The 24,803-nt window shown below is 42.5% G+C and overlaps 1 protein-coding gene across 4 annotated transcripts in view; it reads left to right on the forward strand.

Annotated features, from left to right (window-relative positions):
• Nucleotides 1-20,960, forward strand: part of LOC144696698 (peroxisome proliferator-activated receptor alpha-like) — a 585,390-nt gene extending 564,430 nt beyond the window's left edge. For 2 of the 4 annotated variants that reach the window (XM_078568315.1, XM_078568316.1), the window contains one exon: nucleotides 12,272-20,960. In XM_078568315.1, the coding sequence (XP_078424441.1) occupies nucleotides 12,272-12,519 (248 nt within the window). In that variant the 3' untranslated portion in view covers nucleotides 12,520-20,960. The remainder of the gene's footprint in view (nucleotides 1-12,271) is intronic. The other 2 variants (XR_013580228.1, XM_078568318.1) reach the window with 2 other exon arrangements.
• Nucleotides 20,961-24,803: the final 3,843 nt, after the last annotated feature.

A 24,803-nucleotide genomic window follows, 5' to 3' on the forward strand; every position in this document is an offset into this window, starting at 1 on the left:
CTCCTCCATCTCCCACACTGGCACTGACCACCTGATGTCAAAAAGGACAGCTGATCATTTATGACATATTACACCTGAGGTCAGTGCCTGTTTGAGGGCTTGCAGGTCCGAGCACAACCCCAGGAACCCCTGAATCTGTGTCTCCATGAGAGTCGCCACTGCTTCAATGGAGAAGGCAGTGTGTTCGACCATGACGGTCAACGCAGTGCTCATGCTCCGCATGGACTCCTCCACAACAGAAATCATGGCATGCATGCCCTCGTGGATCTCCACCAAATCCTCCCGCACATCTTGCTGGACATCCAGCATCTGCCGCCTAATGGACGACTCCAGAGGCTCATCATCAGCCTTCAACTGAGCATCATCCTGGTCCCCATCAGTTCTCCGATTGCCAGCGCCCTGAGCACTCCCTGCCTCTGCCTGCACCTCAAGTGATTGTGAAGTGCCCTCACCAATGTGCACCGTGATACTAGACACCGCTCTAATGCCTACTGAGGTGCTGGTATCTGTGTCATGAAGCTATTAATGTATATAATATTATTGGAAATATTTTTCTTTTAAAATAGACGTTTAGTCTGTGGGTGTGTCTTAATTGGATTAAAGCCAGCTAGTCTGGGTGCTTTGATATGTACTAGTTTTGATATGTAAGAGAGAGAGCATGCGTTTGCATTTTTTGAATAGAGCATTCAAGAAGTGGGGTGAAAACTGACACCTATCTAGCAGATACCAAGCAATATGTTTATATTGCTAATAAAATTGGAACTATGAAAGGGGTTTTATTGCTAGAAGAGGCTGGTGATACAATGAGAATTTACATTCAATGAGCTGTGCTAGGAATAACAAGACAACCATTTTGTTTGTATAGGGCAGAGGCAATGTGAGATCAAAAGCAGCTGTAAGCCTCCAACTGTCTCCACAGGAACCAAAGTGAAAAGAACCTCATTTTGAATTCGTAAGCTAAAAATGCTTTGCCTGGTGTCTGTTAAGCCTATGAGTTGCTGTTGCCTTAATGGAGATTAGTTTGGGAATTTGTTGAAAGTTATGATCGTAGTAATTTGTTGCCATGTGTATATATTTAACTTGTGTAAAGTAATAAAATGTTTCATTTAGCTTAATATAAAGCCTCTTGAGAACTGGTGGTCTGATTCCTGAATTTAGAGATGCATCTCAAACATACCACTTAAAATATAGGTTATGACAGTTGATTAAAGTTTCCCTCTGGGATTTTTTAAAATAACTTAGCCTTACCAACTGCACGTTCATAACATCTGTGCTTCAGAGAGCGGGTGTGACGCAGGTTGCAAATGACTCCCGGTGGTCCTCCAGTGTCAGCAGTGGCCCTTCAGGTTCCGGAGAGTAAATGCCTGCTGACGAACCTAAAAAGGAGAACAAGGACATGTCATTAGTTAAAGTTATCACACTGTCACTGTGCATGCCAGGTACCCTGGTGAGACAATGGAGATCTGCATCATGGTGCCAACGTCTTCCAATGATCAATGGGGACTCCAGGTTCAAGGCTCACATCAATGAAGAGACTACATTAGAATGGCTGCATAAGCCAAAAGTCTCATCCCTGTGCACTGCACTCCTAACTTCGTCTGGCAACCGCACCTCCCCACGCACGGTTGCATGTGGGGTGTGCTAGCTTTCGAGCTCAAGGGCATCTTGCTCGTATCTCGAGAGGATTAGGAGGCTAGCAGGGCCTCCGCCGGTCTGCGACCTTTCTATATTGTTGTGGGCTGTCTTCTCCTGAAATAACAAAGGAGCCTTGATTTAGTCAACTCTGTACATGCAGTGCCGCTGTAGCCTAGCCAACTGGCAGCTGAGGGGCACCTGGCAGGGCACATCTAAGCCGTGGCCCTCACGTCGCAAGGCACTCAGTCCAAGCAGCCAGTGCTCACCCCCATGGCCAGCTCCGGCATGAATGACAGTTGGTACTCAGACACCACCACCCCGAGGCTCACGGAGGGACGACCAGACCTTAACACATCTGCACACTGGCCCACGCCAACACAGTACACACCCTCCCTGAGCACAGCAGGTTATTAAAGTGCCTACGGCACTACACCCATGTGTGCCGCACCACATCATGACTGCTCACCGTTGCTGCCACCTCCTCTCATGCACTCTTGGTGAGATATGGTGGCCTTCTCCTCCTATCCCTGGGGACAAGGGTGTTCCTCCTGGCAGCCGCCACCTCCAGGAGAACAGCGAGGCACTCATTAGAAAAGCAGGGCGGGGAGCAGCTGAGTGCCCACCCGACCTGCCCTCCTACCTGCCGTGTCTAGCCTCACTCTGGTCCAGTGCAAAGGTTCAGAGGACGTCCCCCGTGGCAGCCTTCCGAGGACTGCCTGGGCCACTTTTAAACCGGCCGCCGGGTCACAATTGGGTGTCAGCCGACAGGACCCCACTCGGCCCTTCCCAGCCAGTGCGGAGCCACGTTTCATGCTGGGTGGGCCTTAATTGGGTCCTGGGCCCGCCCGCCCGATGAGGGGAAAATCCTGCCCCCTGAGTACTGCGCAGTGGCAACTCCTACCAATGCACTTGTGGCAGGTAGACTGGTAGGATGAGATCAAGTAAATTTTTCTTTGTGTTGGTCTCTCACCACCTGCTGCAGGCACAGTCTGGCAGCTATGTCCTTCAGGGCTCAAACTGCTCATTTAGTAGTGATGCTGCCAAGCCACTCGCAGTGGTGGACATTGAAGACCCCACCTGGAGTACATTCTGTGACCTTGCTACCCTCAGTGCTTCCTCCAAGTGATACTCAACATGGAGGAGTACTGATTTATCAGTTGAGGAAGGCCTTCACACTCCATTGTAATAAAATAAGGCTGATTCTGGAATATGCAGCAGGATCAAAATTAGGCTCATGGATTTCCTGTGATGCCCATCACCTGCTGGATTCATGCACAAATACAAATATCGTCACTCTGTTCTTTTAGCACAGATCCATGTTATCTCATTGGAAGATAAGAATTTTACGCACAGAAAGAGGGCAAACAACCCATTGTGCCACATCAGGGCCTTTGGATGCTTGGGGAGAAATATCTTTGTTCTGCATAAGTAATGAATTGAGAAACTTGATATCAGATTTATTCACTACTGCTTGATATACACTGCTATCCTGAGAGCCTGATATCCAAATATCATTACCTGAGTTGAACAGTTAGCCAACATGTGTAGTTACTACATTATAACTTTGATTTTTTTTTATTTGTTTGTTCACGAGATGTGGGTGTTGCTAGCGAGGCTAACATTTATTGTCCATCCCTAATTGCCCTTGAGAAGGTGGCGGTCTACCTTCTACCGCTGCAGTCCATGTCATTTAGGTACACCCACAATGCTGTTAGGAAGAGTGTTCCTAGATTTTGACCCAACGGTAATGAAGGAATGGCGATATATTTCCAAGTCAGAGTGGTATATCGCATGGTGGGGGAACTTGCAGGTGGAGTTCCCATGCACCTGATGCCTGTATCTTTACCTGGTGATAGAGGTCATGGGTTTGGAAGGTGGTGTCGAAGAAGCCTTGGTGAGTTGCTGAATTGCATCTTGTAGATGGTACACACTGCTGCCACTGTGCGCCAGTGGTGGAGGGAGTGAATGTTTAAGGTGGTGGATGGGGTGTCATTCAAGCGGGCTCCTTTGTCCTGAATGGTGTTGAGCTTCTTGAGTGTCATTGGAGCTGCACTCATCCAGGCAAGTGAAGAGTATTCCATCATACTCCTGACTTGTGCCTTTTAGATGGTAGACAGGCTTTGGGGAATCAGGAGGTGAGTTACTCGTTGCAGGATTCCCAGTCTCTGACCTGCTCTTGTAGCCACAGTATTTATATGGCAGGTCCAGTTCTGCATCTGATCAATGGTAACCCCCAGGATGTTGATAGTGAGGGATTCAGCGATGTTAATGTCACTAAATGTCAAAGGGATATGGCTGGATTCTCACTTGTTGGAGATGATCATTGCCCGCCAGTGGTGCAAGTGTTAATAAATGATCGATCTATATTAATTCAAATAGAAAAGGTGTCCCCAAATTATTTGGAGATTTAGGGCCAGATTTTCGACTGTGTGGAAGCATGTTTTGGTGCTTGAATGGCCAACTTAGAAATCCAATTTTCCTCCGCATTCCTGACCTCACGCCATTTTTCTCTGATAAAAACAAAAAGCTACTGCGGATGCTGGAAATCCAAAACAAAAACAGAATCACCTGGAAAAACTCAGCAGGTCCGGCAGCATCGGCGGAGAAGAAAAGAGCCGACGCCCCGGGTCCACATGACCCTTCAACAGAACGGCCATTTGTGAGTCAGGAATGCCTAATGTGCAAAATGCGCATCTGCCCCTGCTGAGAATAGGTTCCCCATTTTAAATGGGGGAGTAAATAGGATTTTCCTTTGCACGCCATTTTCATCTGGCGGTGCAGAGTTTTGGAAGCGCCTAGTAAAAGCATGTCGGTTTCAATAGCTTGTGAAGAAAATGGAAAACTTGCTGAGTCTGGAACATTCTGAAAAGTAAGTGTAAAGTGTTTTCACACCTTCAGATGTCATTATTAGGTATTGTGTTGCAATGCAGATGTGTTTTTAATGCAGTGATTATCATAGGGATCTATATTTTAAAGGTAAGTTGACCCTTACATTGACCAGCCTTGTGTATTTGTTCACATGTATTGCAGTATTTTTCCAAAAGAGAAAACACTATAATGCTGTGTAAAATGTTACAAAATGTCCGGCCAACTTGTGTGTCTCTTTTCTACTGTGATTTCACTGACTCCAGCTGATTAAAAATAGCTGGTTTTTGACACTTGAAAAAAAAGTCTACACTTGAAAGGTATCTAACCACCTGCTTCCTTACATCGATTAGCAGGCACACTGCTTTGAAACTGAAATATGCACCTTCTGATCTTTCCTTCCTGAGCTCAGAAGAAGATTCGGCCCTTAGAATTCAACTTTATTACAGTACTATATACGACTTTGCAATAATGAGATGAAAATTGCTGAAATTTGGCTGCACTTGGCTACCGTGGTTTCTAGGTGCTTCATCAGATAACTAACAGTAAACATTGTGTTTGCTCAGCTGGTTTCAGTTCATGGACTTTATACTTTTTGTTTTTTTCAGGGGATATGGGCATCACTGCCAGCATTTGTTGCCCATCCCTAATTGACCTTGAGAAGGTGGTGGTGAGCCACTTCTTGAACCACTGGAGACCATTTGGTGTAGGTACACCCACAGTGCTGTTAGGGAGGGAGTTCCTGGATTTTGACCCAGAGATAGTGAAGGAACCGAGATCTAATTTCACCTTGGGTTGGTGTGTGACTTGGAGAGCAACTTATAGGGGGTGGGTTCATCTGCTGCCCTCGTCCTTCTAGAGGTAAAGGCTGCAGATTTGAAGATGCTGACAAAGAAGTCTTGGTGAATTGTTACAGTGAACCTTGTAGATAGTGCGCACTCCTGACACTGCAATGATGGTGGACGGAGTGAATGTTTAGGGTGATGGATAGGGTGCTGATCAAGTGGGCTGCTTTGTCCTGAATGGTGTCGAACTTCTTGAGTGCTGTTGGAGCTGCACTCATCCAAGCAAGTGGATGAGTGCAGCTCCACTTGTGACACTGCTGACTTGTGCCTTGTAGATGGTGGAAAGGGTTTAGGGAGTTGGGAGACAAGTTGTTTGCTGTAGAACTCGTGACCTCCTCTTGTAGCCACAGTAATTGCATGGCTGGTTCTGTTAAGTTTCTGGTTAATGGTTATGGTAATGCTGTTGAACATCAAAAGGAAGTGGTTAGATTCGCTTCTATTGGAGATGATCATTTCCTGGCACTTGTATGGTGCCGATGTGGGCTTTGCTGGCTGGGCCAGCATTTATTGTCCATCCCCAGTTGCCCTTGAGAAGGTGGTGGGGAGCTGCCTTCCTGAACTGCTGCAGTCCATGTGGTGTAGGTACACCCACAGTGCTGTTAGGAAGGGAGTTCCAGGATTTTGACCCAGTGACAGTGAAGGAACGGCAATATATTTCTAAGTCAGGATGGTGAGCGGATTGGTGGGGAACTTCCAAGTGGTGCTGTTCCCATCTATCTGCTGCCCTTGTTCTTCTGGATAGTATTGGTCGTGGGTTTGGAAGGTGCTGTCGAAGGAGCTTTGGTGAATTCCTGCAGTGCATCTTGTAGATGGTACACACTGCTGCTACTGTGCGTTGGTGGTGGACGGAGTGAATGTTTGTGGATGTGGTGCCAATCAAGCGGGCTGCTTTGTCTTGGACTGTGTCAAGTTTCTTGAGTGTTTGGGAGCTGCACTCATCCAGGCAAGTGGGGAGTTTTCCATCACACTCCTGACTTGTGCCTTGTAGACAGTGGACAGGCTTTGGGGAGTTGGGAGGTGGGTTACTCATCACAGGATTCCTAACCTCTGACCTGCTCTTGTAGCCACAGTATTTATATGGCTAGTCCAGTTCAGTTTCTGGTCAATGGTAGCCCCCAGGATGTTGATAGTGGGGGATTCAGTAATGGTAATGCCATTGAACATCAAGGGGCAATGGTTGGTTGGATTCTGACTTGGTGGAGATGGTCATTGCCTGACACTTGTGAGGCGTGAATGTTACTTGCCACTTGTCAACTCAAGGCTGGCTATTGTCCAGATCTTGCTGCATTTGGACATGGACTGCTTCAGCATCTGAGGAGTTGCGAATGGTGCTGAACATCCCCACTTCTGACCTTCGTTGATGATGCAGCTGAAGATGGATGGGCCGAGGACACTACCCTGAGGAACTCCAGCGGCAATGTCCTGGAACTGAGATGACTGACCTCCAACAACCACAACCACCTTCCTTTGTGCTAGGTATGACTCCAACCAGTGGAGAGGATTCCCGTTTGGCTAGGGCTCCTTGATGCCACACTCTGTCAAATGCTGCCTTGATGGGCAGTCACTCTCACCCCACCTCTGGAGTTCAGTTCTTTTGTCCATGTTTGAACCAAGGCTGTAATGAGGTCAGGAGCTGGCAGAACCCAAACTGGGCGTCAGTGAGCAGGTTATTGCTAAGCAAGTGCCCCTTGAAAGTACTGTTGATGACCTCTTCCATTACTTTACTGATGATGGAGCATAGACTGATGGGGTGGTAATTGGCCGGGTTGGATTTGTCCCGTCAGGACATACCTAGGCAATTTTCCACATTGCCGGGTAGATGCCAGTGTTGTAGCTGTACTGGAACATCTTGGCTAGGGGCGTGGCAAGTTCTGGAGCACAAGTCTTCAGTACTATTGCTGGAATATTGTCAGGGCCCATAGCCTTTGCAATATCCAGTGCCCTCAACTGCTGCATGATATCATGTGGAGTGAATCGAATTGACTGAAGACTGGCATCTGTGATGCTGGGGACCTCCATAGGATGTTACTTGTGTGTTAAGTGTTTCATTACTATGAAGACACCTGAATACATAGTGAAGCACAAAAAGGGACTAGCATTGTTCGCAAAAGTACTCCAGTGACAGCTTGGTGGTTGATATGATGACAATGAACTTCCATAGTTCACCAATGACATTACTGTTCTTCTTCAGTTTTCTTTTCCAATGCACAAGATTCAGAGTAATTTTTAACCTATTCTGGTAACTCAGATGTACTGGTTGGGCCAAGTGAATTTAGCTTTTCAAGGGAATATCCCTTTTTTTGTAAAATTATATGCTTCTGTAACTCACAGGTGTGATATAAAGTAACTAACTGACTTTGCAACAGTGAAATACTGAAAAATATTTTCACTTATTAACTGTTTCCGGGTTAACTTAGTTTCATTTGGTACTTCTTTCTTGGGTTAAATCGCAGAATTATTACAGCACAGGAGGCCTTTCAGCCCATTGTGCCTGCACCAGCTCTCTGAATGAGCAATTCCCTTAGTGCCAGTCTCCCACCTTCTCCCCATCACCCTGCACATTCTTCCTTTTCAGATAATAGTCTAATCCCCTTTTGAATGCTTTGATTGAACTTGCCTTCACTACACTCTCAGGCAGAGCACTCCAGATCTTAACCACTCATGAGAAAAAAACTTTTTCACACTATTGCTTTTGCTTCTTTTGCCAATTACTTTAAATCTGTGCCCCCTCGTTCTTGATCCTTTCATGAGTGGGAGCAGTTTCACCCTATCTGCTCTGTCCTGACCCCTCATGATTTTGAATACCTCTGTCTGCTTTTCTCTAAGGAAAACAACCCTAACTCCTCTGATCTATCTTCATAATTAAAGTTCCTCATCCCTGGAATCATTCTTATGAATCTTCCTGACGTTTCTTAAATATTTTCACCCTATTGTTTCCTGTTAGTAGTTTGCAATGTACATTGCTAGATCTTGAGGAACTGAGTTTGATAGCCAGAGAGATGAAGCTTGCAACTGTTGTAGGGTTGCCTCAATCTCTCAGGATTTCTTTTTGCTTCTTTAGTTCCCTGAATTGATTTCAGATGTTTTTGAGGAACTTGTAAACTTCAGTTGTAACTTTTCAAAACCCACTTTAACTCTTTCACAGTTCATATAGGTTTGAACAAAATGCTGTATTGACAGTTAGCTTACTTATGTATTAATAGGTCATATCTTGTACATCAATATATCGTATCTTGCCAATAATCGTTTTTTTTTTTCATAACCGAATTGGTATTCCACAATTTTAACTCTTGAAGGGAAATACCACTTTAGACCCCCTTCCCGAGCTTTGACAATTTAAGCTATGTAAAGTCATGTGTGGAACAGAATATTTTTCCTGTCGTGCATAAAGTTGTAATTCTGAACAGAGTGAAGCTCACTGGCTACCTAAGAGTAACAGAGTAGGTTGTAGTGGGGTTGGGGGGCAGTGGTGCGAGGGTGGGAGAGGAGTGGAGATCAAAAACAGTTGATTTTCCCTGGGTATTTTTTATCCAAATTCAAGAAAAAGTAAATTCTTCCAAATCAGAGAGCCTAATTATTAAAATTTTGGCTCTCAGTAGGTTTGGCCCCACCAGTCAGTTCCTGCTGATCATGTAGATCCTGATTCTGATTTTCTGTCATTACAAACTTGTTAAAACACAGTGCAGGTGAGGCTAAAAATGATCAAGTGTCAGAGGCCTGCACTATCTCAGTCTCTGACAATTGGTCCTGCGACTGTGATGGGCTCAAACCAGTGTGTGTAACCTTTCAGCTGACTCGTGCATGTATTTCCATTGGTGCTAGGTGCTGCGCAAAGACTGTGCACCTTCTGAGGCTCCCCCCTCCTCCTTAGATGTTAAAGTTGGTCCCTCAGGGCTGATGCCTGCAGTTGCAGAGGTTTCTCCTATGGAGGAATTACGAAGGGCACCATCATCATTTGAGATGATTTCAGAGGTACGCACATCCTACACACACACTTGCCATTGGAAAATGTTAACCAGGATTTCACCCTTGGCCCCGTCAAAATTGAGACACACATTCCTCCCCAAATGCTGCTAGCCACCAAAGCCAAACACATCAATGCTTCCTCCCTGTTCTTTTCTCCAATTACCCCACACCCGCCTTCAGCATAACCTGTTCAGGAGAGAGCCAGGGCCCCTGGAATCTCTCCACCCCGGGACCATCCTGCACCATTGGTTGGCTGCCATCTGCAAGATCTCTTCCTCCAGATTTGGTGCAGTTCCTCCAGTTTGTGACATCTCATGGACATTATGTGCCCTCTATCCTGCAAAGAAAAAGGGACATTGTCACAAATCTTCTGTGGAAATCTTCTGTACTTTTATGTCCATTGTTGGCAGCCACTACTTCGCAATGATCCTTGCAAACTAATAGGTCTTGTACTTCAGATCTCCCTAAACCACACCCCCCCCCCACCCCCAAATCCTCCAGTGCCATGCAGTGTGGCATGACTGCTTCATTCCACCTTCTGCGAGTGGCCCAGATGCTAGGCAATCCTACACTTTACATGCGTTGCACCCCCCTCCCCCCCCTCCCGCCACACACACACACACACACACACACACACAAGTTCACCTGCAAACTGGTTGTATACTCACCCTTACCAATCATAAAGCCTGGTCCTTTGGATGACGACTGCTGACCCCCTGCAACCTCCGTCTAATCTTCTTTGGTCTGGCAGGCAGGCCTCCTCTTGCCCTCCCTTGGCATGAGGACCTTCACAAATCATACTGCCTGGAAGAGGACTCACAGAAATCATGTTTGAACAGTGTGGCCATCTTTGGTCTGCTCGTCCCCTCCATTTTATGCCTGGCAGATGAAAGATGTGAGACTGTTGAAAAGGGGCCAGCTTGACTTTCCTCTTCTGTGGTGAGACAAACTGAGTTAAAGGATAGAATATGACTCTTGTTCTGAACAATTCTTTTTCAGAAAGGAATTGGGACAGGTGTGCTCAGGTGTTCTTTCCTCCCTGGCAAGAGTCCAGAATGAGACACCAAAATGGAAAAACGGTGCTCTCACCTGCTGCTTCTCCAATACTTCAATGGGTTCAGTCTTCCTAATGGTCATCTTGCAATTAAGTTTTTCCAACGTATATGGATCTGTCATCAAGTTGCCACCAAACCAATACCAGCGTTCCTTTAAATGGGTGCCCATGACCAACTTCCAGTTCACGGCCTGACCCCTTTCCCACTGGACATACTGCTCTAAATGCCTGATTGGGCATAGAGACCCCCTTCATGCAGCTAGCTGGCTGCCTTCCTACTGGGTGGCTATTAATCAGCCGGAACATGCTTGATTCATTGTAATGAGATGGCGGGGCAGGAGTGAGTGGACCGCACACTTCTTGGTCTACTCCCGTACCCCACTGTAAACCATAAAATTCAGCACATGAAGTCTTCATCAGCAAGAATGTATAGCAAAGTGCTCCATGTTCTAGCCACCTCCATATAAAGAAATTTCTTCTAAACTTTCCCTTAATTCTATGATTACGTGTTCCTTTTCATTATCGTCTCACCAACCAATAAAAAAAAGCTATCACCCAACCATCCTGTAACAATTTTCCATAGCCTTGGTCACTCATCTTAATCTTCTCAGCCCTATGGGTAAAAATTTGTACTCCTGAAGTACCTCATTATAACTAACCCCTTATTTCTGATATCTTCCAAGTGAATGTATGTTACATATTTATATGCTTATATATTTGGAAGATTCATTTCCAAGCCCTACAACCCAGAATGGGTTGAAAGTTTCCCATGCAGAATAGAATACTAAATTTTCCAGCCAAGCCTATCTTTTTGCATGGCCTGCAAATACAGAATCTGTATCCCTTGAGTCAATTTTTCTTGTAATGAGAAACCCTCTGAATTTTCAGGAAAAGCACTTACCAAAATCTTAAAAGAACTTTTATACAGTTAATGTGGCCTTCCCTAATAGGCTATATCCAAATTTGAAAAAAGATTGCTGCATGCTGTACAGTGTATCAGCCCCAGAGACTGGCAATAGCACTGGATATTTTTGCTGGTGAAGTTGGCATACTTCCTAATGTATGTTGGTTGTTGTTTTAGTTGTGTGTGTAAAAATAATCTTTTGGTTTGAGATAGGCCATGGACAGGAGAACTTTTGGTTGAGTTGGGAGTTTATGGTGAATGGAAGGCTGGTAGGTTGAGTGTTGAATCTGGTGGTGTCAAAAACATGGATGGGGGTTTCAATAGCAGATGTGTTAAAGCTGGAACAGAGGTGGGTAATATTATGGAAGTTGAAGGAGGAGGTACAGGCGAGGTTTTGGGGTTAGAAATACAGCTCCGGGTCAAATAGGGAACTGGACAACAATTTGCATTTGTGTGACACCTTTAACTTGTATCCCAAGGCATTTCACAGGAGCGATGTCGACAAAATTTGATAAAGTCACAAAAGGATATATTATGACAGATGACCAAAAGCTTGGCCAAAGAGGCAGGTTTTAGGGAAGGAATGGCTAAAAGCCAAAGGCTTAAAGGATGGGAGAGAGGTGTAGAGATGGAAAGGTTTAGGGAGGGAATTCCAGAGTTTAGGACCTGGACAGCTGAAAGCATGGATACCAATGGTTGAGCAATTAAAATAGGGGGGTGCACAACAGGCCAAAATTAGAGGAGCACAGAAATGAGGGGTCATCGAGCTGGAGGAGATTGTGAATTGTCTGATTCAAACTGAGACAGTGGTTGGGATATGGAATGGTAGTAGTGGCAAGTGTATGGAGCTCCTGGCAGTGGCTGAAGACTATTGCTTTGATCTTCCCAATATTTAAAATATAGCTTTAAATGTAGATTATATTGCAGTTGAAGCTAAGTTTTATAACAACTTACAAAAATAAAATCCAGGATGTTTAGCATTAAACATCTTTTTTTTAATAGATCGACCAGGTCTGGTTAATGTATCACAGATTGAACAGATGCAGGAAAGTATTGTTCAAGCCCTTCGCCTCCATCTGCACAGCAACCATCCTGATGCCATCTACCTGTTTCCTAAACTTCTCCAAAAGATGGCTGACCTCCGCCAGCTGGTTACAGAGCATGCTCAACTTGTCCAGAAGATCAAAAAGACTGAAGCAGACACTTTCCTACATCCACTTCTACAGGAAATTTACAGGGATATGTACTAATATTATTGCAGTCTTTTAGCAATATCAGAGGTTATAAATCAGAGGTCCACTAAGAATAATTAAGAGTGCAAAGATTACTTATTAGTCAATTAGTCACTAGTTACATGGTGCTTCTCTCAGGTTTGTTTAACATGATTGACTGAATGTTGTGCCTTTTGTGACAACATAGTATATGATACCTGCTCAAGTTTAGAGCAAATTTTGAAATCAATTGGGTTTATTAATCCAATATATATTTTGTTTGTAACTAATTCAGATTATTCAACTTGCTCATTTGGCAACATTTATGGCCCAAAATAACGAAGCTATTCGATTGCTTTCTAACATAAGATGAAAATCTCATAGTTTAATTTTGCAGTAAACTATGAAAGGTACGATTTCTCATGAGTAAATTAATTCATAACTGTTAATCACAGCATTCAATAGTCCACAGTGTGAAAGATTCTGCTGGTATTTCATAAAGCCTCTTGCTTTCAAAGTTTGATAATTGTTTTACAATTTTTGCATACAATAATTCAAACTATGCAACTTATGTTTTCATCCATAAATTAATTGAAATAAATTTTAAGCATACACAATTTTAAGTAATCGATGTAAGCTATGTATTATTGTATACTTTGCACAAAAAAGGGAAAAACCACTACTTTAAAATGTGAAATTTCCAAGCAGAATATATTGGAATCTATTATTATTATTATAGTATAATTCTTACCCATCAGATAAAGAAAACCCAGACCCCCCCTAAAAATCAATTAAAAAAAAGCTAATGGACTGACTAGCAGATCCGCAACTGCCAACAATGGTTTATGAATGTACAGCAATAGCACTTCAATATTTCTTCATCCCCCTACCTCCTTTAAAAAAAAAAATAATCATTTTATTTTTCCACTCTGTGATGGTTTTAATCTAATTTATGGAGTAAAATAACAATGATTACAGTTTATAAAGAACAAGAAAGAAGGGGTTATGGTGTTCAACCTCAGAATGCTTTTATCTTGAGTGAGATTCTGATTTGAAAGATAATTTACAAGATTGGGCAGAGATCAGTGCTGTCAGGTCTCTACTCTTTTAAAGAGAATAAGAGGAAAGAAGAATGTTGAATCCTAGTTGAAATATAAACTGAAGTATGAACCATTATGAAGTACAAAAGAATAGTGAATAATGTGCTTATTAGTTGTGCACAACCTCTGGTATATGCTGCACTAACCTGTAATCTCTGCTTTTAAGAATGTGGCCCAAAATGTCTTCACTTCTTCAAAACTGTCAAAGATGCCTTCCCTGGCGATCTTCTATTTCCTGCACTTGCCAATTGCAAACATGGCAAGCCTTATGGGAGTTTTTAAAAATTAAGTGCTTACTTCAGGTTCAAAATTGCTTTGTGCTTGATGAGAAGAAAAGCTATGATTAAAGGTAATTTTTTTCATTGGAATGAAACAATGAGAAAATGTTAATCAGATTTGAAATTTATCATGTTCCTGTTAAATACATAAATACTTTATGGGGATAATTTTCTGATGATTTTAGAGCAAATTTTATCCCTTTGCCCTTCAAGGAAGCGAAGAGGAAATTACCTTTAAAATGATTGGCAATTAGAATCATAGAATGGTTACAGCACAGAAGGAGGCCATTCGGCCTACCTAGTCAATGCCAGTTTTCTATAATTGCATTTCAGCTAGTCCCACTCCTACACCCCTTTCTCCATTGACTTGCAAATTTTTCTATTCGAGCCCTTATCCAATTCCTTTTTGAAAGCAACAATCGATTTTGTCATCTTCTCAGCCAGTACAGTCTAGATTCTAATATCTCACTGCATTAAAAAAAATGTGGTCTCATGTTGCCTTTGGTTCTTTTACCGATCACCTTAATTCTCTGTTCTCAGGCTCTTGACCTCTCCGCCAAAGGGAACAGATTCTCTCTATCTACTCTGCCTAGACCCCTCATGATTTTGAACACTTCTATCAAATCTCAACAACTACTTCTCTAAGAAGAACAACCCAGCTTCTCCAATCTATCCAAATAACAGAAGTTCCTCATTCCTGGAACAAACCCCATAGATCTTTTCTGCACTTGTTCTAAAGGTTTCATATCTTCCTAAAGTAATGTGCCCAGAATTGGACATAGTTGAGGTCAAAGTAATATTCTTTAAAGGTTCATCATAACTTCCTTTTTACAAACATACAAAATAAAATCAGAATAAAATTCGGCTGCTTGAGCCTGCTCCACCATTCAATAAGATCATGGCTGATCTGTATGTGTTTTGAATTCCACATTCTCATCTACCACTGATAACCTTTGATTCACTTGCCAAACAAGAACCTAGTTACCTCCACCTTAAAAATATTCAATGACTCCGCCTCCATCACCTTCTGAGGCAGAGAATTCCAAAGTCGCACAATCCTCTGAGAGAAAATGTTTCTCCTCATCTCTGGCCTAAAAGGGCGACCGCTAATTTTTAAACAGTGCCCCCTAGTTCTAGACTCACCCACAAAAGGAAACATCCCTTCCACGCCCACCTTGTCAAGACTGTTCAGTATCTTATATACTTCAATCAAGTCACCCCTCACTTTTCTAAACTCCACTCTTTTAAACAAGCACAGTCTGTCCAACCTTTCCTTATAAGACAACCTGTTCATTCCAGGTATCAATCTGGTAAGCCTCCTCTGAACCACCTCCAATGCATTTACAACCTTAAATAAGGAGACCAAAACTGCACACTTCTATGTCTTGATTTCTAAAACCCGGGAACACTTGCTTTTTTAACCACTTTCCCATCCTGGCGCTCCTTTTGAAATTGTTCCCTTTAATATATATTGCCTTTCCTCATTCTTCCTACCAAAATCTATCACTTCACATTTCTCTGCATTAAATTTCATCTACCACATGACCACCCATTCCACCAGTCTAAGTACTCTTGAAATGTTTAACATCCTCCTCACTCTTCACAATACTTCCAAATTTGATGCCATCTGCAAAGTTTGAAATTGTGCCCTACACCCAAGTTTGAGTCATAAATATATATCAAGAAAAGCAGTGTTCTTAGTACTGACCCCTGGAGAACTCCACTGTATACCTTCCTCCATGCTGAAAAACAACCATTTACCACTACTCTGTTACTCTGTTTCCTGTCACTCAGCCAACTTTGTATCTGTGCCACCACTGGCCCTTTTTATTTCATGGGCCTCAACTTTGCTGACAAGCCTATGATGTGGGACTTTCTTAAGTGCCTTTTGGAAGTCCATATACACTATATCAACTGCATTACCCTCATCAGCCCTCTCTTACCTAATCAAAACACTCAGGTAAATTAGTTAAACACAATTTGCAATCCATGCTGGCTTTCCTTAATTAATCCACATTTGCCCAAATGACTATTAATTTTGTCCCAGATTATTGTTTCTAAAAGTTTTCCCACTACTGAGGGAAACTGACTGACCTGTACTTGTTAAGTTTATTCTTACACCCTTTTTTGAACAAGGGTATAACATTTACAGTTCTCCAGTCTTCTGCTACTAATGCCATATATCAGGAGGATTGGAAGATTATGTCCAGTACCTCTGCAATTTCCACCCTTACTTCCCTCGGCATCCTCCAATGCATCCCACCTGATCCTGGTGACTTATCAACTTTAAGTACAGCCAGCCTTTCTAATGCCACCTCCTTATCAGATTTAACTCATGCAATATCTAAATTACATCCTCTTTCACTGAGGTGGGCAGCATCTTTTCCATGGTTAAAAACAGGTGCAAATGATCCATTTAGTACCTCAGCCATGCTCTTTGCCTCAATGCATAGATCCCTTTTTTGATCCTTAATTGGCCCCACCCTTCCTGTTACTACCCTTTCACTATTTATATTTCTATGGAAGAATTTTGGACATCCCTTTGTGTTCATTACCAGGTTTTTTTTCCTATAATCTCTCTTTGCTTCTTATTTCCTTTTTTCACTTATCAGAACTTTCTATATTCAGCTTTTTTCCCACTTGAATTGTCAACCTAACCTGTCATTTCTTTTTCTGCTTCATTTTCACAGAATCACACAGTGCAGAAGAGGCCCTTCGGCCCATCGATTCTGCACCAACACGTGAGAAACACCTGGCCTACCAACCTAATCCCATTTATCAGCGCTTGGCCCATAGCCTTGAATGTTATGACATGCCAAGTGCTCATCCAGGTACTGTTTAAAGGATGTGAGGCAACCCGCCTCCACCATCCTCCCAGGCAGTGCATTCCAGACCGTCACCACCCTCTGGGTAAAGAAGTTTTTCCTCACATCCCCCCCCCTAAACCTCCTGCCCCTCACCTTGAACTTATGCCCCCTCGTGACTGACCCTTCAACTAAGGGGAACAGCTGCTCTCTATCCACCCTGTCCATGCCCCTCATAATCTTGTACACCTCGATCGGGTCACCCTTCAGTCTTCTGTGCTCCAACGAAAACAACCCAAGTTTATCCAACCTCTCTTCATAACTTAAATTTCACTCTCTATCTCTTTGTCATCCAGGATGGTCTGGCATTCATTGCCCGACTTTTCCCTCTAGTGGGAATGCATTTTGACTATACCCAATCCATCTCCTTTTTAATTGTTCTTTTAAGAATCAGATGTTAAAACTAATGTTGTGAAATGGCAACTAGCCAGAGAATCTTCAAAGTTTTTATTTTGTATAACAGTTTACAACGTCACTAATTTTTCCAGAATGGGTGTCAAAGAGTGACAATGTTAATGCCGATCCTGGGTGTCAATAGATGAAGATCTGTAGGCCAGATTTTTCCTTCATGAGGGACCCATTTTTAAAACATTCTGTGGCGTGATGAAAAGCCTTAACTAGCTTGCTTGCCAACTACTTCATGACAGCTGGATGTTCTCCCCCCCCCATGCCAATGTTTCGGTGAAATAACTGGAAAAACTAGTGGATTATTTCACTTACATTGAACCAGCAATTGTAGTATAATAAAAATGTACAAATTAAGCAATCGTATATTTGTATTTACATGTAGAAATTTGAATGGTACTACCACATGCCTTCTGTCTCAAAATAATAGTAATCCGCCTTCATGTTTGGGGCTTAAGCACTATCTTAACTCTTGTATGCCGTAACTGTGCTTCAGTTGCGTAGGATTGTATTTTTCTACTAAAACTTTTATGACATTGTATATAGGTTGTGTATTTTTTCTATCAAATACATAATTTTTTTGAGTCCTTCAGAGGTTTTGTACAAGGACATTCCTTTCTTCCACCAAATGACTCACAAATAAATATAGGTAATTGAGTGTGAAATAATGTGTAGAATGCAAAATATCAAAATAAAATGGTGAGGCAAGACTGAAATAACAAAATGTCAAAAAAGGATAAATTCAGCATAGCAATGTTGCATCTTCAAATTGTTGTTTATTTTTACTTTTATTTCCAGGACAAATTGGTGCATTAGTTCATTAAATTTAAAATTCCTAAACTTCACTTTTGAAAGAATACACTAGTTAATTTTTCAAAACACCAGTCATTTATCATTATCCTTTTGAATTCTAACATTTGGATTTAACATGGCAGGTGCCTTTCAAATGTTGGGCTATAAATTTAATATTCTACAGAGTTTAAGTTCAGTAGTGAATGGGAATTTATAATGTAACTATAATGATATCTACAACTCAAAGGAGCACTTGTTCTCGTCTATACTTTCACCTCTCAGTTTCTTACTATGATCCTGAAACTAATTGAGCTATTTCCCCTTTCTTAGTTGGTATTAATGCAGCAAATCAATCCAAAAAGCAAAAATTTAATAAATTTTCCATTGTCTTTGGATGGTGCACTTTCATTGTACCTACTGGACATTTTCATTTTTGCAGATAAATACAATTTCTTATATTTTTAATAGAAAAATGTATTAAGTCTGCTTAGTATGAAGAGTAAGAGTTTTAGATTAATTCAGTTTAATTCAATTTAGGCACCTGTATTTTTCCAGCTCTGTAGAAATTGAAGAACAAGTATTGTGATCCTGAAGTTTGGCTCAACCAGTACTTGTTTGTATGTGTATGGCTGACACAGTGCAATCACTAATTTCTTCTCCCATGCATTCTTTGTTGTTTCTGGATGTGAATTCTTGATCATGGTACCCTAACAGTCCTGGTCTTTACTTACTATCTTATTTCTAAGAATCTCAGGCACAATAGAAGAGGGATACTGGTAATTGCATAGGCCATTGCATTGGAGTTTATCATCTGGTTTCAGATGGATGGCTGTAATCTAAGATGATGGAGTATTGACAAATCAAAGCTCACTGTGCCAGAGTGGATCTAATTACTTGTAAAATCACAGGGAACCCAAGTAAGAGTACTCGATTCCAATGAAGGAGCATCACAAAAAACAGAAGAATGGAAATGATGCCCTTCACCATACGAGGGAGATAATTATACTTGAAGTTTGGTTACAGTGAGGTAAAGTACTTATTCATTTATGGGATGTGGGCATTGCTGGCTAAGCCAGCATTTATTGCCCATCCCTAATTACCCTTGAGAAAGTGGTGGTGTACAGTTCATAACACTCAACACTGTAATTTACCAGTTCTACTGATCAGATTTTGACTGATGAATTTATTTAGGAACTTCAGAAGTTTATTTTTGTAATGCAGCCTGCCAGCCTTAATGCCTTTCCTTCTCCCTATGCCTATTTTCAATATAACAATGTGCTCAGCCCATGGAGCACCTTTGGATGAGACTGAGCTGTCTTTTAATACCATATTGCTGATGAGGAATATGTTGCTAAACTGATTTCATAGAAATTATTAAGAAATAGTAAAATCAGAAAGTGCTTCCATTGAAAAAGTGGGAACTATTCAGGTACCAAAAAACTCTACCATTGTCCACCAGTATCCTATTTACAGCAATAAAACTAATTATTCATAATCTAATGAAAATGGCACTAAGCAAAGCCCACTTTCAAATATGGTGTGCTTATTATTTTGTACCTTATGTACCTATTTTCTCATCACAATGCACAGACATTGCAAGCAAAAGTGGCATTTAATGGATAGCTAGGAATGTCCAACAAAGCCTAACACAAGTAAATTGTTCTAATGGCCTCTCGGATGCCAGAAGCAAAATCTGAGATTTAAAGCTTTATTGGAACCCTTGAGACTGAATTATGCTTTCTAAATGCACTTAGATTGTTATATGTGCTACTTACAAAGTTTTTATTTAGTTATTATTTTTGTGATACCATTGTTCCTTTTTTTCCCCCTCTAAATTAAGCAGTGTTGAATTTACTTTGTTTTACATTATATCATTATAACAGGAAGGAGGTAGGCGCACCCTTTGTAAAGAGGTTGCTGAAGGTGTTATAGCATCAAGTGACAAGAAGGTTTGAGTTAAAATATTTTTTTGAAATGTTACCAAGATATTCCAACATTTGGTGCATAAAGGAGAAGTGGCTAGTGTCACTTTTAAATGGATATTTTCGGTTGAATCTCTGATACTGGGGTAAAATCTGACTAAATGTTGTCTTTCATCGTGACCTATGGTTCAGTTTCATATCTGGGTGTTTGAGTAGCACATATTTATGGTGGCATTTAGATCTTGGTGCTTGGTTTCCTTCACAGTGCTATACTGTATATAAAAATTATCCACTTTATACTCTTCTTTAGTAATTCATTGAAAGGAAACTTAGTCATTTTTGGTCAGTGATGCAAAAACAGGAAGTCACGTATAGATGTTATTGCATCTATAAGATTATCCATTGGTCTATCTTGTATATTGACTGTTTGCTTTCTGTTGAGATACCAGCCAATATAATGCTCAAATGCAAGACTCCTAAACACAAACTGCTGAAAGAGGTTTATTTCTATACCTCTAGGGCAGAGGTCATCAATGCCTTTTGCAAACTAAGACGAGTGAAATTTTTTTAAAGTTGTAACAGAATTGTATATATTATGAGTTGAAGTAGTTTTCTTTCCTCAGGTTAAATCACGTACTTTCTTTCAGAAGGTGTGTAAATATAGATCGATGCTGTTTCTGAGAAACAGGTTGAAAGCCAGGCAGTGGCATTAAAATCCTAAAGAGAAAAATATAAGTTAATTTTGCACTTTACCATGAAATGTATTCAGCAATTCATCTATACTTTTGCAGAGAACTCTTAGCAACATAAGCATGCGATTTGCATGGGGAATGCTGCCAGTAAGAGGATTATCAGGATATGTATGATAGTAGATCTCATCAATGGTGAAATTAATCCTGTTTTCACTAAAAAAAAATGTATTGGGATTTTGTTCTCTGTAACTTAAACATAAGGGATTGCGCTTTAATATCCAAACTACATTTGAGCTGTAATTGTGTGTGAGGTATTGTATATATAGACAGACTTATGTTGTAAAACTTTTAATGAATGTATCTTTAAAATCAAGAAATGTTTTATCGTCTTATCTCTTTCTAAAAACAATAAACATATTTTCAAGAACAGATGGAATTCCTGATATTATTTATAGAAGTTTCAGAATCGAAAGATTTAAAATAAATCATATGCTATACCTTTAGGCTAGTGATATGGAAAACAGCTATATACTACTTCTAGGGCTACCCAAGAGTACAAGAACTGAACAGGATTTGTAACACATCCAAAATGTCTACCTAGGAAGGGCCTGAAAATATCTGACTCCAGAAATCACTATACAATTTTTGCCCACAATATGATTTTTTTTATATAGTTGTCACTGCTGAGAACTTCACTGTTTCCTGGTAATTTTCTAAAGCTAGTTTTATAATAGATTGTTACAGTTCACATCATAAATGTAGATTCACACTAGTATTCTATTAAACACTTCTTGATAAAAAAATTCCGATTTTTATTTATGTGTATATATATATATATATATATATATACACACACACATACATACATATATAAATATATATAATATATAGTGTATATGATGTGTGTGTATATGAGAGATAGAGATAGATATGAGCGTTTATACACACGTATTTGCAAATGTATGTGAAGCATGCTTATGTATATGCATTTATATAGGCATGTGTATGATGCAAACATGTATGTGTATATACACATATATAGGTGATATTAAACTGACACCAATGGGCAAAGGACTGTACAGGAGGGAACAGCAGAGTGTAGAAATGCAGTTATTGTAGGTGATTCCACAGTTAGGAGGAGAGACAGGCAATTCTATAACCATCAGCATGAGTCCTGTATGGTGTGTTGCCTCCCTGGTGCCAGGGTAAAGGATATAATGGAGAGGATGCAGAATAGTCTGCTGGGGGAAGGGAGTGATCCAGAAGTTGTGGAAAATGTATCATGTGTGGTATCAATGACATGGAGAGGCCAGGTATTGAGGTCCTAAGATCAGATTTTCAGGAGCTAGGGAGGAAGTTAGAAAGTAGGATGACTCCCAGAGCCACCTGCCAGCAAAAGTAGAAATAGGAAGAAGGGGAGGATCAATGTGTGATTTGAAGCATAGTGCAGAAGGGAGGCCTTCCAATCCTTGGGACCAGCTCTGGGACCAAACGCACTATTGAAAAGGGACGGATTGTACCTCAGCAGGCCTGGGACCAATGTCCTTGTGGGGAGGTACACTAGTGTGTTTGGCGAGGGTTTAATCTAAATTGACAAGGGGTATGGGCACCAGCATTTAGAAGAATAAGATGTATAAAGTGAGATTATTAGACAGTACTAGAGAAGGACATAATAACGTGTAAAACAGGAGCAGCCTACGAAGAATGCAAGACAAGATTACAATGCATGTACATAAATGCACAAAACGTGGCGAGTAAGGTGGCTAAGCTACAAGCAGCGTGGGAATATGATGTTGTGGCAATAACTGAGCTGTGGCTTAAAATGTATATTAACCACCAGCCCTCACCAAAGATATCGGGCAGAATTTTTCACCCTGCGGGCGGGCACGTGTCCAACCAGAACAGGAATAAAATAATGTGCAATGACATTGGGTGCACTTGCGTGATATTTCGCTGAGCGGGCATGCGCGGGTGCCAGAGCGGTGCCTGCCATTTATTAAACGGTCACTTAAGACCCTTAACAGTCCAATTGACTGATTTTTTTTCCTTGCCTGGGTGATATTCTGCTCATTGCTCATTTGGGCAGGCAGCCAGCTGACATTTTCACAAACCTCACCCAAGGACGGAATAAAAAGGGTCAGCAGCTTTGCCAGTGTGAGCGGTGAGGAGTTTTGGCAATAGTTTGCACCTGGTTGCTTATTGGTACTTGGCAGCTTCATCTCTGTTCGGGGCTTCATTCTTAGCATTTCCAAGCTTCATTTCAGGGCTCCTTGGCATCTGCCAGGCCCGGAGGACTCGGACCATGTGGACCCTCCCAGGTATCAGACAGCCTTCCCGTACCCTGGTAATGGGGATTGTGCTCTCCACTGGAGGCGCCTCTTCTGAAGTGGAAGAGAGGGGCAGAAAGGAGTGGCCCTAAGCAGCTTCCTTGGGAGGGACCTGTGGGAGGAGAGGTGCAGTCACAAGGGACGCAGAGCCAGCAGGTAGTCCAAGGTGGAGGGGGCCACAGAAGACACCTCTAGCTTGCTGCTAGGGTTTACAGGCGGTGAAGCAGCTACCTCAATGTGTCTGAGGTGCAATGCCGAAGGAGGCTCCGCCTCTCAAGGAGACCGTGGCCTCCATTTGCCAGATGATTGGGCCTACGATCAGCTCAGACTCTGTGGGTGGACACCCCATGCCAGTGACTCTGAAGGTCACAGTGGCTCTCAAATTCTGTGCCTCCGGCTCTTTCCAGGGGTCAGTGGGGGATCTGTGTGGAGTCTCCCAATCAGTTGTCCACAGTTGCATCAAGTTGGTGACAGAAGCTCTGTTCAGGCAGGTACTGACCTTTATTCTTTACCGTACGGATGAGGCCAGGCAGGCTGAGCAAGCCAGAGGCTTTGCAGCGATTACTGGGTTCTCCCGCGTCCAGGGCGCAATAGACTGCACACATGTGATCATCAAGGCGCCAGTGGGTGAGCCCGGTGCCTCCTTCAACAGGAAGGGCTTCCACTCCATGAACGTGCAGATAGTGTGTGATCACAGGATGTAGATTCTGCAAGTCTGTGCAAGGTACCCAGGCAGCTCCCATGACGTGTACATCCTGAGACACATTGAGCTGCCGAGGCTCTTCGGTGCTCCAGCCTGACTGGATGGGTGGCTGCTGGGTGACACGGGCTATCTGCTGAAGAGGTGACTCATGTCGCCTCTCCGCCATCCAAGAACAGAGGCAGAGAAGCGTTACAATACGAGTCATGCCTCCACAAGGGCACTGGTAAAGGGAACCATAGGTTTTCTGAAGATGTGCTTCAGTTGCCTGGACCATTCAGTGGGAACTCTACAATACCCTCTAGAGCAGGTGTCACCGATCATGGTTGCATGCTGTGCTCTCCACAATCTGGCACTGGCAAGGAGGGACCCACTGGAGGAAGAGGATCTTGATGCAGCTCCACAGGCCACAGAGGTTGAGGCCAGTAGTGAGTCTGAAGAGCACGATGAGGAGAACGATGAGGGTGTGCAACCAGACTTCAATAACCTCCAGGGAGGCAATTACATCAGGGACACATTGATAAAATGCTCCTTCAGCTAAGCTACCAAAGATCAGCTTCAAATGCATGCCAGGGCTGCCAACTCCATCCCAGATGTCTGAAAGGACCCTTTCATTTGAACCCAAAGAACACTCAGTACCTGTACAACAAAGTTAGACCCACCTACATCCAGCATTACATACTGACGTACCCCACACCAATGAAATAAAACGGTGAAGCATACTCAGGCCATGACGACAAAAACACAATTTATTTCATTCTGACAGTACAATAATCTTAACAGAAATATTTCTGGTATTCAACATCAGACCAGTATTCATAAAGTAAACAAAAATGAACATAAAATCACCTACGATCTGTCCCTCTTGTGCTCATGGCGCCTTTAACTTATATTTGCGAATGCTACATCTAGGTGCACCACCCTCCCTGGCACCAGCATTGGAGACAGACTGCTGACTCTGCTGTCTTGTTGCCCTTGATGACCTTGGCGGTCGTCCTCTGGCCAATGGAGCCTGTACTGGCCCCGCCTGGGAGGGAACGGCCAGTGGCACGGTTGGCATCTCCTCAGTTGCTGCAGCCTCATCAGATGTCATGGTCACTGGTGGAGGGGCGGAGGAGCCCACAGAGAGGCAGGCAGCTCGTGCGCCAACGTGAGGTCACCTCCCTGCACACCATTGATGGTCGGGCACCAATCTGGGACATTGGGTGCCTCATCCATCTCCCACACTGACAGTGACCACCTG

This window comes from Cetorhinus maximus, chromosome 22, assembly GCF_964194155.1.
Source record: "Cetorhinus maximus chromosome 22, sCetMax3.hap1.1, whole genome shotgun sequence".
In the NCBI taxonomy this organism is placed as follows: Eukaryota; Metazoa; Chordata; class Chondrichthyes; order Lamniformes; family Cetorhinidae; genus Cetorhinus; species Cetorhinus maximus.